This window comes from Macrotis lagotis, chromosome 7 (genome assembly GCF_037893015.1).
Source record: "Macrotis lagotis isolate mMagLag1 chromosome 7, bilby.v1.9.chrom.fasta, whole genome shotgun sequence".
Classification (NCBI taxonomy): Eukaryota; Metazoa; Chordata; class Mammalia; order Peramelemorphia; family Peramelidae; genus Macrotis; species Macrotis lagotis.
Window position 1 is genome coordinate 4,338,346 of NC_133664.1, and position 14,183 is coordinate 4,352,528.

General features: G+C 41.7%; 1 protein-coding gene across 1 annotated transcript in view; it reads right to left on the reverse strand.

Moving 5' to 3' along the window:
- Positions 1-1,827: 1,827 nt before the first annotated feature.
- The window catches only part of THSD7A (thrombospondin type 1 domain containing 7A), a 323,596-nt gene continuing 311,240 nt past the window's right edge, over positions 1,828-14,183 (reverse strand). Inside the window, exons 23-29 of the mRNA XM_074195394.1 lie at positions 13,446-13,620; positions 10,931-11,104; positions 9,484-9,579; positions 6,075-6,157; positions 5,436-5,646; positions 4,384-4,471; positions 1,828-3,202 (exon numbers count right to left, since the gene is read on the reverse strand). Of these exons, the coding sequence (XP_074051495.1) occupies positions 3,118-3,202; positions 4,384-4,471; positions 5,436-5,646; positions 6,075-6,157; positions 9,484-9,579; positions 10,931-11,104; positions 13,446-13,620 (912 nt within the window). The 3' untranslated portion in view covers positions 1,828-3,117. The remainder of the gene's footprint in view (positions 3,203-4,383; positions 4,472-5,435; positions 5,647-6,074; positions 6,158-9,483; positions 9,580-10,930; positions 11,105-13,445; positions 13,621-14,183) is intronic.

A 14,183-nucleotide genomic window follows, 5' to 3' on the forward strand; every position in this document is an offset into this window, starting at 1 on the left:
TTAGACTTTCTACAGAACTTTTAAGTTTGGAATTTCTTCAGATGCTTTAGGAAAAGTATAGCAGCAGGATCTCCCTATGGTTCTGCATGATTTTAAGAAGTCTTCCGAGTTACCAAAGAAAGGTCCTTCGTCATCTTTAGTGCCATCTTTAGAGGGTTCCAGTGCTTTTATAAGTGGCCCTACAAAGAGATGATATTGGTCCAAGTAGAAGGCACACTTCTCCAATGATGATCTTATTTTGAAAGGAGGGGAAAAGGCTATAGACAGACATTTAAAAATAAAAAATATGGAAACATTTATAAGCCACATATGGCTTACACCTGGACCAATACATACATACATATATATATATATATATATATATATATATATATATATATATATATGTATATAAACACAAGGGCAGGAGTTTCTAAATAAGTTGAATCATTTATGAACAAAACCCCCTGGTGATTGTACATAGTAGAAAGTGTAAAAGAAGCATGTTCAGATCCAGTGGTAAGAAATCCCAGAACCATCATTAGCAAACCCTCTTCACAGATACAGATCAATCACCCACAGTAATCTGCCAACCAGAGAATCAGGGGAATTATGGAATAATAGAGAGCACTGGATTTGGAGTCTAGAAGACCTGAGTTTTGATTCTGCCTCAGAGTCTTACTAGCTGTATGACCCAGGGTAAGTGTTCTTTACTCCCAGAGCCTTAGTTTCCTTCTCTGTAAAATGGAGATCATGATAGTGCCTACTTCACAGGATTATTGTGAGAGACTCAAATGAGCCGAGTGCCCTGCAAGCCTTTAGGGTGATACACAAATGACAGATATTATTATCAGAATGTTCAGTTAACCAGACCATCTCCATGCTCTTGGTGCATTCTGGATAAATGAAAGTTTGCTTGTTGTGTTTGTTCTGCCAGGACCCCAAATGAAGTTCATTCTGGAAGCCTCCCTGAGAGGACACTTTTAAGATCATTACCCTGGAGTAATAGCAGCACTTTATTCCTTTTTGTCTGCCTTTCTGATAAAGTTGGTATGTGGATTTGTTTTTATCTTTTCTTTTTCTACAAAGAAATGAAATCCACCTACCCAGAAAAATGAGAGATCACATGAGAGTACTTAAAATATTCTAATGATAGCATTTGATAATGGAAATATAGAGGATTTAACTGTGGGGACAGGACAAGAAGTCCTTCCTTGCCTGGCACCACAGCTCAGTCTGTCTTTATCAAATTCTCTAAATGGGCACTAGAGGGAGATCATCTCTAGGAAGAAGGGCAAATGCCTTGCTTGGCCAGAGCTCTCTCATCTTGAAAGTGATTTCTTAAGTTTTCTTTCTGTGGAATGGGTTGGTTAGTGTTCACAAAAGACCCCACTTTTCAGCCTGAACTGCCCGATCTGTGTTTCTAGTGTTCAGCTAGAGCCCCCTCCCCCAAGCCTAAAGGTGGTCAAGTCATACCAAGCCCTGCCTTTCCACATTGCCCAACTGCTTCTGAATCTGGTGGAGAGAGAGGAATGATGGAAGCAGGAAGGCGGACATCTTATTTAAGGAGACCACTGAATGAGTGTATTGTAAAAGGGGGTGGTAGAGTAGGGGCAAGGATGAAAGGAACATAGAGGGGGCACCCAGGAGGGCCAGCCAGAAAAGACCCAACCATTGGGCTATTTCCTGAGGCCCTAGCCAGAGGGAAGATGTAACATTGACTTTTATATAAGCATTGTCTGAATCACTATGAGGAAAGCACCCCTCAAATGGGAACAATGGAAAAGACAAGAGGTGAGATGTTGGGACCTCCAGCAGCCAAATGTCGGAGAAAAGAAACTGAAGAGGAAAATTCAAAATTCTTTTAGTTCAGAAAATGATGTGAATGTTCCTTCAGGTTCACAGTTCATTCGAAATGAAAAGGGCTGTCACTTTTTCTTTTCTTTTTCTTTTTTTTTAAACAAAGATAACAATATAAAAATTTAGTCTTAAAGAACCTTCACCTTACAATTAGAAATCAGCCAAAGGGAAGTCTATCTTCAGAGGTAAGCTGGGGAACTCGACATCGAAATCCCCACCGCATTCTTAATTATTCAATGGTCACTGGGATGAGGTCACTCTCCATGGATGTGAGTTGGGTGGGCTGGCTCCACCCTAGGTGTGACTGCCCCAAAAGAGCTTCACTCTCTTCAGGGTGCACAGGCTCCCTGGCTCATGTCTCTTTGTTGTTCCTAATTCCAGGTGCCTAATCCCTTGTGAAAAGAGGTCATTTTGACAGAGCCTCATCTAGGACATATCGTGCTGCACTAATATAGTGCAAAAATTAGCCTTCCAGAGAGAGAGAGAGAGAGAGAGAGAGAGAGAGAGAGAGAGAGAGAGATACGCAGGCAATAAGTTGAAGAGTTGGCAAAAGCACAAACCCATTGTGTCAACTGAAGAGAATCCATTTTCCAGAAATGGGTCCCTCAACAAAACTAACTTTGAAGACACTGTCTTTCCAGATACCTGCATGTGCTTGGCTGGCACTGCCTCTTGGAAGCAGGACTAGAATGAAGTCTTCAAACTGAGTCTCTGTCTCCTGAAATGAGGCCCAACAGCTGTTGCTCTCAATGGCCAAGTTGTTTGGCTTTCTCTGTTTAGAGTTTACACTTTTCCAGAATTAAGTGGTTTGTTACAAGGGATATAATCTGATAGAGTAATAGGATGACTCCCCGGAGCTGCTACACAGGTGATTATGCTCAAATATAGCATGTGGGAGAGTGCTTGGTAGAAACTCTTCATGCTAACAGGCTACAATGGTGGGTTAACACTGAAGATCCAGCTTGGCAGCAGATGCCACCCTGGCAACAGGACCCAGGTGGTGACTTTTGCAGAAAAGATGCCAGAAGTCACCCAGAATTAGATTTCTTCAATGAGTCCATCTGCCAGAATCATCCTTGCTGGTGGTTTACTTTGAAGCACCAGCATCGTCAGCATCCCCACCAACAATGGAAAGTCCACTCTTCTGTTCTAGGATGCATTTATAAGAAAATGTCAAAATGCATGTTTATCCACAGAAGTTGAACACTTTCAGAACCTCTGGATGCCTAGTTTAAAGGCAGGAGGCAGAACTTGGTCACTGCCAATCACAATGAAACCTCACATATCTGCATCGCCATCATAAGCCAAGGTCAAAGGTTTCAGTCGGTTGTTCTGCCTTCTCTGGGGTTTCTTTGGCTTTTTGCTGTAACAAAGAAGAAAAATGAAACCTCTTAGGAGAGATATGTTTAGGGGACCCAATAGCCTGCCTACTCCATTGACTACTTTCTAAAACAGCCTTTGACCTAGGTACTACCTTCTCCTAAGTGATTACAAGACACATGATTAAATTGATTTCCTCTGCTATTGATGGTGAGAATAACCCCCTCTGGTATGCCCCACATCCTCCTTCAACCCCCTGCCATGAGGCGATCATAAAAGGGACTCGAAGGAGGGCTAGATGTTTCTGAAATCAGATTCTTAAAGAGTTCAATTCCAAACACATCACCAATTCAAACAATGGAATTCTGCTTGCATTCTGGGTTTGCCAAGAACATGGGATCAGAGGATTGGGCCAATTTCTTTATTGGACACATGGTGAAACTGAGACTTGAAGAGGAGGAGTGACTTGGTTAGGGTCACAGAGCGAGAAAGTAGAATAGTCAGAATTGGAACTCAAGTCTTTTGATTATATGTAAGGAAAAAATTTGAGGTCAAGAAAAATTTTCTGTTAGAAATCCTCAAAGGGAGCAAGTTTCTTCAGGAGTTGGAAATGTTGGAGCAGGGTGTCCTGCTGGTCTATGAATTGGACTCAAGGACCATGGAGGCCCCTCTAACTCCACCATACTGTGAATCTAGAGCACATTTCCAGTTCCATAATTGAAGAGAAAGACTTTCAATTCACTGCCTTATGAGCCAAACAGAGGAATGTAATCACAGAATTTAGGAGACAGTTTAGTGCGGCAGATCATGCTAGGAAGACCTGGCTTCAAATTCTGACTCCAAAACTTATTAACTTTGTGCCCACAGATAAGTCATTTAATTTCCCCGAGTCTCAATTTCCTTTTCTGTAAAATAGAGTTAGTATTTACCCCTTATGGCTGCTTTGGGGGTCCTTTGCAAATGTTGAAATGCTCTATAACTATCCACTGCTTTTATTATGATTATCACAGGTCATGGAGAGTTCACATGTAAACCTTCAACAAGTGAAGGTAGATGCCACAACCATTTTCCTTTGGACTCATGACCACTACCAAGTAAATATTAATGAGTAATCTTGAATTAGGCCTGTCTCCCAACTAGTTTTAAAATGTTCCCATGTTCCCCCCATCCCAGAAGAAAAAGATTTCTTCATTTACTGAGATGATAGGAGATTCAGACACTCACCAGGCTAGATAGATCATAGACACAACAAAGATGATTAAGACAAAAGCCCCAGCCGCCACACCATACACCCAGGTCTTCAGTCGCCCATCTAGAGGAAGGAATGTTAGTTATTAGTTTACATTATTAGTCTGGGAACATGACAGGCTTGAACTGAACTCGAGGTATCAGAGATTTTTATAACTAAAAAAGAATCGATTCTCAAGGCTCATGTAAAGATTAATGTGGGGCCTCATTAGGGGAAACCCCATCAGGGAAAATCTTACCCAGGTGTCCCTACCCTTAGCTTGACTTTCAAGAAGGAACGTTCAAGGTTTTATTGTTTCCAGCCAAGAGTCAGTGGTGATGTTTTATTATTTGTGGGAAAGGTGATTAAACCCCTTCCTTGGGTCAGAGAGCCACTGAGGGGAAGAAAGAAAAGACTAGGCAATCTCCAGAAAATTCTCTCATTTTGGACTAGTTATTAACAAGGAATCAGACTAACAACTGCTATCTTAATCATGGGAACTCTAGCTTCTAATGCTCACAATGGATTTCTAGGGTCAATAAGATGAAATCTGGAACGTCAGCAGTGCTCTTCAGATGTAGGCTTGCTGTGAGCATCTAATCTTCCTATCATCATGAAAAAAGTGACCTAAGTTTGTTTGGTTTTCTTCTTTTCTAATCAAGTCTTTTCCTATGACATCCTACCAATAGACCTTGTGATATTTCCTGCAATGACCAGACAGAGAAGAAAAAAATGAGTTTTCCAGAATTTTCTCATTTCATGAAACTGGGCATAGCAGAAACCACAGGACACCAAGGGTTGGTGATATGAACCTTTTCTCTTTGAATCTTTGAATTATATCTTATAAACATAAGAACTGTGGGATCATTTTGTCTGACTCCTTCAGAACATAGATGAAGAGTGTGTGGGTCAGAAATGTAGGGTGATTTGCCTGAGGTCCCAGAGGCAGTAAACAAGAGAGATGGGATTGCAATCTTGGCCCTCAGTCTTTCCAATCAGGGCTCTCTAGGCAGAACTCTGCTTTGCTGCCAATGCCTTGTCACTTCACCTGGCCCAAATGGTTGCAGAAACCAGGTCCGTCCCCGTCCTGATGGGTTACCAGAGGGTTGTGTGGGGTGCACGGCTCGGCTTGTTTTCACATCTCCATTTTTATCTTCAAGAGTGGGGATGACCACTACGGGAATGAGGGTGCATTGTTCCAGCGTCCCATCAGAGGACATCACTTCTGTGTATCCTTCCTCACAACCACAGGTTCGAGTCTGCAGGAGAACAGTGGACTTTATACTGTGCATGCATGAATGAGAAGGACCATCAGCAAGAGCTCAGTGGAGAGATACTCAAGACCACTTTTCATGCAAGACCTACATTACTGGGTCAAAGTTGACTTTGGAGATGCATGCTGGTTCAGGACTGAGACTACAGACACAATCAATGTAGGGACTGCACTCCCGCCTAGAGATCATCCAGGAGAATGTGCCCATTAGAGACCATCACTGAACACGTTGTTATAAGCAGTGAAAAGAGAACTCTGCAAGTTAAATCTGGCTATTTTCATGTCTCAGTCCAGTTAATTAAAAAAAAAATTCAGGATATGTGAGACATACTCTGATGGGGATGTGGAAAGTAGAGGCAGAAGCAAGGCATAGGTTGGAGTTGGGTGGTCTTACTATCAGGGGATGCCACCTACCTCAGTGCAGTAAGAATGAGATTGACTGCATGGTGGGTTACATGATCTGTCAGCATCAGGCTGGCGCATCACCAGGCAACCCCCTGGAAGACACATAGTGAGTCATGGCCAGAGAAAGCAATGACCAAGGGCTTGGTAGTGGTTGCTCATCACTGACTGAGGCTGAACTAACCCTGCTGAGATGCTCTTCAGGCTTAGAAACCCTCATACTTAGGGAAGGAAGAGGAGGATACTTAGCCCTAAAGTAGCCAACTAGCATCTGCTCCACAATCACCATTCCTTGAGAGTTGTTCTAAATACAGACTATCAAAGAAGCAATGCCATCATTCATCCCCAAGTCTAAATTTGTATGTATGGGACCCATCTAGTCAGAAAACATCCAAAATGTCTCTTATTCAATGGTTTGGGTCTAGGGACACACAGCTCACATGATTGGCACTAAGGGCTCTGTAATCTTCTTATTCCTGCCTCATAGAATTCCTCACTTTCCTCAGCTAAGGGATCACTTGCTACAAGAAGACTGTCTCAATTCATTGGTTGTAATCACTATTTTCCTCTTGAAATGACTTTCTAGGTACTACTCACTTGTCTCTCTCTACACACAATTTTGCACCAGCAGAATGTAGGCTTCTTCAAGGTAGGGAATGGTTTAATTTGCTTTTTGTGTCCCTAGCTGCTAGGTAGTACCTTCTTTGAGCATTGTGGGCACTTAATCACTGTCAGCTAAACTTGATGGAATCAAATCTCACTGACAGGGATGGATGGTCATCCATGGCACAAGCCAGGGCTGCCCACAAAGAATGCTCTTTTTCATAGTGGCTGTGGGATGTTGGGAAAATCATGCTTGCTTAGGTATGGAAACAAGCAGAGCAGGATTCCGTGGAAAGGGGCAGAAGTACAAGGAGGTGATACCCCTGACTTGGAATAGCTGGAGGTGTTCAACCTTGCCCTTATTTTCCTCTAACTCAAATTTTTTCCTATGGTCCCCACAGATGCCCTTTCAGAGTTATGACCAGGTGGAGTTTGTGATGAGAACAGATGTCATAAAGTAATTACAGTGATGAGGTGGGTAAACTAAAGAGCCTCTTCTCCCTGTGATGTCTGGATTTTAGCATTGCGATGTTGTAAAAAAGAATCCCATCTGTCTTCCTCCTCCCCTCTTCCCCAGGAGCTACTAGGACCTTCTCCTGGAGACTACATTCCATTTACTCTGGATGTAACTAATTTTCTTTGCACATATTGTCTTCTTCATCCAATTATGAGCTCCTTGAGGGAAGAAACCATTTTTTGTCTTTCTTTGAAAGCTCAGGGCTTGGGACAGAGCACGGCCTAGAGTAATCACTTAATAAAAGCTTATAGACTGATGACTGACTGGGGAGAATGACAATATTTTCCAGATGCTTTGAAGGCTGCCTCTGACCCCTTCCTCGCATCAGAGCCCAGGTTTTCATGTTGACGGGTTTTACTATAGGCAATAATCCCTAGGCAGTTGAGGTCAGTGGTTTCTGTTTAGATGTTCATTAGAGGTTTTTAGGCCAAATGCAAAACAAGAACAATACTTCCAAGAACGTATAAGATTCGTCAACCTGAAAACTAGGACTAGGGGTTAGGAGGTCTGTGTTTATCCATTTACCATAGAAAATGGAATCTCTCCTAAATAATGGGGGAAGTTGCTGAACATGGATGCCTAAGCCACCCAAAGAGATCTCCAATAGGGCATGGACCTGGTGTAGATGAAAGCTGTCGTGCCAAGGTTCTCATGGACTTCTTCTGCTGACATGAGCATGACTAATTTTATCACACTCTCCTAGGGGTCCTGCAAGTCACAAGTCATTTTTTGACTCCATTTTGAGGAGGTGTTGACTCATTTATGCCTTCTATTGACCTGATATCATTGGGTTTTGGGGGGCTATTGATGAAGCCAAGTGATGTCAGAGCAGGGACAGAGGACCATCACTAATAACCATTCTTTTGACAACTGTGCATTATGTAATAATCATCATAGTATCATGAAAGATGAGGACTGCCAACTTAGTTCATGATACTCACAAAACGGAAATCTCCTTATTCCCAAAAGTTTTCAGTCATGCATCTGTTTAAATTTTAGGATTTCATCCTCTATCATGATTAGTTCTAGACCCACAGGGAGAAGGCAGCAGGATCTGGGCCTATTTTTTGAAAAAAAAAATAACCTTAGTGATCAGTCCCTTGAACTATGAGACATCACCACATCTACTCTGGAGATTTAAAACAAGACCCTTGACCATTTCTTCTCTGAGGCTCTAGTCTTGCCAAGTGGAGGAGATAAACAAATGCCCTTCCTTTCTTGTGATTCCCTGGTGGCAATGCTTTCACTAAGACCTGGCATGATGATTAAGCCAAGGTTTTGTTGGAAGACACCATACCTTTGCCTCCTTTTATTCTGGGTTGTGGAACCCTGAGCCCACTCACTTTCTCTGTCCAAGGATGAAAACTGACAACTTGCCTATGATGTCCAGGGAAGAAACTGAGAGCTTTTCATGCTTCAGAGGGGACCAGTAGAATCCACAGACTACTATTCTCCCCAGTAGTGTGTTATTGGATTAGGATGCAGAGATTCTCATCAACTGGAATCTGAGAGTACTGGGGAAGTCTATAGAATTCTAGGATCAGGCCCTCAGACAGGGCCAGTGCCTTATTGATATGGTTCCTGAATTTCTCCATTGATACCCTCCCATTTTATTCTTCTTGTCGTGTTATTGTGGTCAAATAGCTTACATTTCCTGAATTTCAGTCAATTCTCTTTATTTTTTTTTATATTTTTTTGTCAGTTCTCTTTTTAAAAAAAGTTTTCAAGGCAATGGAGTTAAGTGACTTGCCCGAGGTCTCACAGCTAGGTAATTATTAAGTTTCTTAGGTTGGATTTGAGCTCAGGTCCTCCTGACTCCAGAGCCAGTGCTCTATCCACTGCACCACCTAGCTGCTCCTTCAGTCAACTCTTAAGCCAGAAAAGTGAGGAGGCAACTGCTACTTGCACCACAGAGGCAGTATCTCTCTATGCCAATGAAATCATAGGTGCAAGGGAAATGTTCTGTAAACTTTAAAAATATAATGTTACTTTCTGAAAAAGAACTCAAAGGAAAATTGCCTTTTAATTAATCCTTAATTAATTAAATTCTAATTGATCATGCAGGGAGGAATTATCAATCATACAAGGAGGAACAGAATAGTGAATCTGAGGAAGGAAATGATATGCCCCCAAAAGGGACTAGGAATCTGAGGGTACTTCTGTTTCACTTGGACAGTCAGACCCTGGGGCTTTCTTCCTTATGTGTTGGTTGGACCCAGGTCATACATTCTATGAGGAGTAGGGAAATCTGTGACCTGTGAGCCTGCTTTCTAGTGAAACAGAAGGAAGTGAGAGATTTACCTGTCACATTTAGACCATCCGATCTTTGACACCAGACTGTCCGAGAAGACCCCTTCCATGCACTGGCCATCCACTTGTATTCATAGCATTGGCCTTCTGAGAGGACAGAATCAAGTAGCCATTATCATTCAACAAGGATTTATTAGCCACCTACTATGTCAGTCCCTGTGGGTAGGTCCTGAAGATCCTGAGACAATAGGAAAAAAATCCCTGTCCTCAAGAAGCTTACATTCCCCTGGGGTGAAAATGATGTATACAGCCAAGAATGTGCATAGATGAATCATTCAGCTTTTATTAAGCATTGTGCCAGCTGGGCAGTCAGGCACCAAAACCAGTCACCAGCACTGCCACCAATAACAATGAGAACAGAGTCCCTGCCCTCAAGATAGTCATGTTCTACTGGGATGAGACAAAATATAAAGAGATGCAGCAATTAATCAACATTCATTATCCATCTGCCAGGACTCTACTAAATGCGGAGGATAAAAAGAAAAATATGAAACTATCCTTGTCTCCAGGAAATATGTCTTCTGTCTATTCTAGAAGGATCAATGCCAGTAGAAATATCCTATTCTTAGGTAAGGCCAAAGCCTATTCTAGAGAATCTGCTATTGCTCACTCTCGTTTTCCCCTGTTCTGGTGGTTACTTTTCTCTGCCTTCTGCTCTGGGGCGAGACCAAAAAGCTGCCTCTGTCTCCTTAATGATGGTGGGTTTAATATTCAGTAGCATGCTTCCTTGCCATAAGGAGCCTCTTGAGAAACAGGATTGATCCCAATCAAGTCTTAGTCCTTTCTGCAGTCTTGGAGATTTCTAACCCCAAGAAGGTACTGAATCCTTCCCTACTGCTCCCTCAAGGTGTGTTGTCAAAGTCTCTGCAGCAGTAGTCTGGTATAGGCCTCAGCACAAACTCCTTTGTTGGTTTATGGTTCCCTTTCTAGAGCACAGAGACAAATGGAGGAGGGATGTAAAGTGAGAGCTGCAAGGATGAATAATCACTGATGATAATTTATGATTTTACTCTGCTGGGGCTCTTGTTCATCCTGGAATTCAACTTGCTCTGCAACTGGCACATAATTGTTATTTGGGGAATGTTTCTGGAAGTGAGTGAGAACTGGGTTGGGGGGAGTTTCTAGTCTGCCATTTTCTTGGTCCAGTGACCCAGAAATTCTGCTTTAAGACTATCAAAACATCCCTTACAATGCAAATTCAATGCTACTCTCTATGTGATGTTACCATTATACACCTCATTGGCACCCCGTGCTTTGGACCTCCACTCCCCTGTAGGGGTGGAGTTCTCTTAAGACATTCACCAGTGCGGCTCATCAAAAACTCTGGATCTATGACTCAGTCCTCTCTAAGGCTGTATACTGCATGAGAGCTGGAACTGTGGCTAATCTAACTCAACTCCAGACGCTGAATTGCTTCCTCCTTAAGGTCAACACTCACCATCACAAGTTTGGGTTTCTAACATTTGTTCTGGACAAAGATGTTGGTTATCTAGTTCTTGGATGATCACGGCTCGAGATCGGACCTGGATACCTCCAAAGCCGAGATCTTCTCCATTGACACAGGTTAACTGGCACAGGCTCCAAGCTGACCATTCTTTCAAATAACAGTCACCTGTCAAAACACAAGTTTGTAGAATATAAACAAATCTGTCTGTCTATCTGTCTGTCTGTCTGTCTATCTATCTATCTATCTAGGCATGCCTGTGGGGTTGGTGGGAGAGAGAAACAGAAACAAAGACCAAAGAGTCAGAGAGAGAGAGACAGATAGAGACAGAGATAGATAGACAGAGAAACAGACACAGAAAGACAGAGAATATATAACTTCTCATTCATTTTTTTAATTACTTCCCTTCTCAATTTAGGGAATGTTTTTAAGGTGAATTGTTGAGTTAAAAATATTTATGTATTTATAGATTATAAAACATTGAAATAAGAGCAAGGAATAAGGAGCGGCACCATATCATCACTTAAATCACTTCAAAGCAAAAGTGGACTGAAGCTCTCTTGTACTCAGATTGTCCAATGTTACCAAAAGTGGGTCCCACTGGATAGAGTCTCTGAAATGGACATTATCCAAGACTGTAATTAAAATCCCATCAAGGGTTATATCTATATGAACTCAATGTAAGCAGTAAGGCATTAAATAAAAGGTCGAGTTCTGTGGATTGGTTTATAGAAATCAAGGGGCTTATGTCAGCAGACCAAATTCAGGTCATTGGTAAAGGAAATGAAAATGTTATCCCTTAACAAGCCCCAATTTAGGGGGAGCTAGTTGGCACAGTGGATAGAGCACTGGCCTTGGAGTCAGGAGTACCTCAGTTAAAATCTGGCCTCAGACACTTAATAATTAATAATTACCTAGCTGTGTGACCTTAGACAAGTCACTTAACCTCACTGCCTTGTAAAAACCAAAAATGCCCCAATTTATTCATCAGGGTAAATTCTGGAATATTCTGAATGCCAAGCCCAACACTTGCTCTATAGTATGCCATGTTATCTCCTAAATAATCAAAAAAGAGAAGCTCTTACATTTTGTTAATTGATTTACAGAGTTCAGAAAGCTCTTAAATATAGGTCCTTTCATTTGATCCTTATAAGCTTCCTGAGAGGGTGGAAGGGCAGGTATCATTTTCCTTGATTTACAGATGAAGAAAGTGAATACAAATGAAATAATTTCCCCAGATAGCCCTCTATGGTGATGGTTGCATTGTACCTTTTCCAATCACCATTCTCAATGAAACTCAATAAGTCTGGACTTCGTGTAAAGCAGGCACATAATTGAGGTCTATGGCTATTTTTGTTCAGTTGTTTCATTCATGCTTGACTCTTTGGACTCTCATTTGGGTTTTTCCTTTTTTTGACAGAGATACTGGAATGGTTTGCATTTTTTCCAAGGTCATTTTACAGATGAGGAAACTAAGACAAACAGGTTTAAGTCTTTGCCCAGGGTCACACAGTTAGTAAGAATCTGAGGCTGGATTTGAACTCATTAAGATAAGGCTTCCTAACTTCAGGCCTAACAATCTATCCAGTGCACCATTAGGTCTATAATATTGCATCATATTGTCAGCATGAAGTGCTAAGTTAGATACAATTCAAAGGAAACAAACAGACCTAGGTCCCTTCCAGGAGCCAAGCACCTCAGCTTGCATTGAGGATCCATGATTAGAGAAATATGGGTTCTTAATCTTGTGCTGATTCAGTAGGAATGGGAGAAGATAGTATTCCTTCTGAGAACTCACAGAGAAATGGAAAGAGTATCTTCTGCACCTGCCCTACTGAAGAACTCAGCCTGGAATGCTGTTTTGGTGCTGGCAGGATTTTTCTCTTTGGCTACCATTCTCTTTGTCCTATTGATTTGTTTGAATCCAGCCCAAGATGGGATATAGAATGGGGAGGGATTAATATACCCTCTTATAGCCTCTAAAAGTCCCCACATAGGGTGCTTATGCAAGAGACAAAATGAGGTGGTCTTAATATTGATAAGAGTGATTTCATTTATAAAATTTATCTATATCTTTATCTATGATATGATATCTTTATCTCTATGATAGAGATAGAAAGGACTTTATAGGCTTTCTAGTTCAACCTTTTTGTTTTACAGATGAGGAAACTGAGACTCAGGGAGATTAAGTGGTTTGGGGCCAGCATCAACCATAAAGATTGGAGGCAGGATTTAAACCCAGGGCCTTTTATTCTAGAACCAGTGTTTTTCTTCTATACTGTGTTGTCTCATAGCTCAAGGTCTGAAGGGTACTATTGAGTCCATATCTGGAGGATTTTGTTGTTCACTACACTCTAATCAGTAGTAGTGTTTATTTGTGCACACTCACATAGAGTGGATCCTTCCCTTTCACTATGACCACCTTTCTTCTAATCTCTTATTGGGATGTGAGTTGAAGTAGATTTCCTGGAGGATGTGCCAACAGAGCTCAAGTTTGGGGCAGTCTTACCAGGGCAAGGTTGTGTGCAGGTTTCCTCAAGCACAATCTTCTTATTTCCATCCACAACAGGGTCTATTTCTGAACAAAATTCTTCATCCACAGTCTTGCCTAGGTCTTCTGTTGATCCATCGCTCACTACACAAGATACATTTCTGGTTTTAGTGCCCTCTCCACAGTGAGCATCCTATAAAGGAAGAAAAAGAAAGCAGGAGAATTTAGAAGAAAAGAAAAAACCCACCTTTCCGTACTGATCCCATGGCCCTAAGTCATCTTCTTTTGGGTTCCATGCAAAGAATGGCAAGAACGACCTGCTAGCTTGTGCTAGGTCAGCACCAGGGAGAGCTCCCAGACCAAGTTCTCATATTTTCCCCAAACACTGGCAAGTGAAACTTCAATCAAATGATGCTTTGATTTTTTTATAGGACAAGAGGGATTCCACATTAGATCTAATTAAGTGGTTATTTAAAATAATAGACTCATAGGTTTAAAGCTGAAAGGGACCTCAGTGGCCATCCAGTGCAACTCAGTGGTTTTACAGAAAATGAAACTGAAGACCAGAGAGGTAAAGTCTGACTCAAGGGGATATTGGGTAGTGAGAAAAAGAAGATTTGAATTCATGTCCTGTGACTTTAAAGGCAGCCCCATTTCCCCCTTTTTAATCCCCTTTCCCCCCTTTTCACATGGCTAATATGGTACCTGTGTACTACCAAATTCCCAATTGCAGGGTTCCTATAGATAACACACATC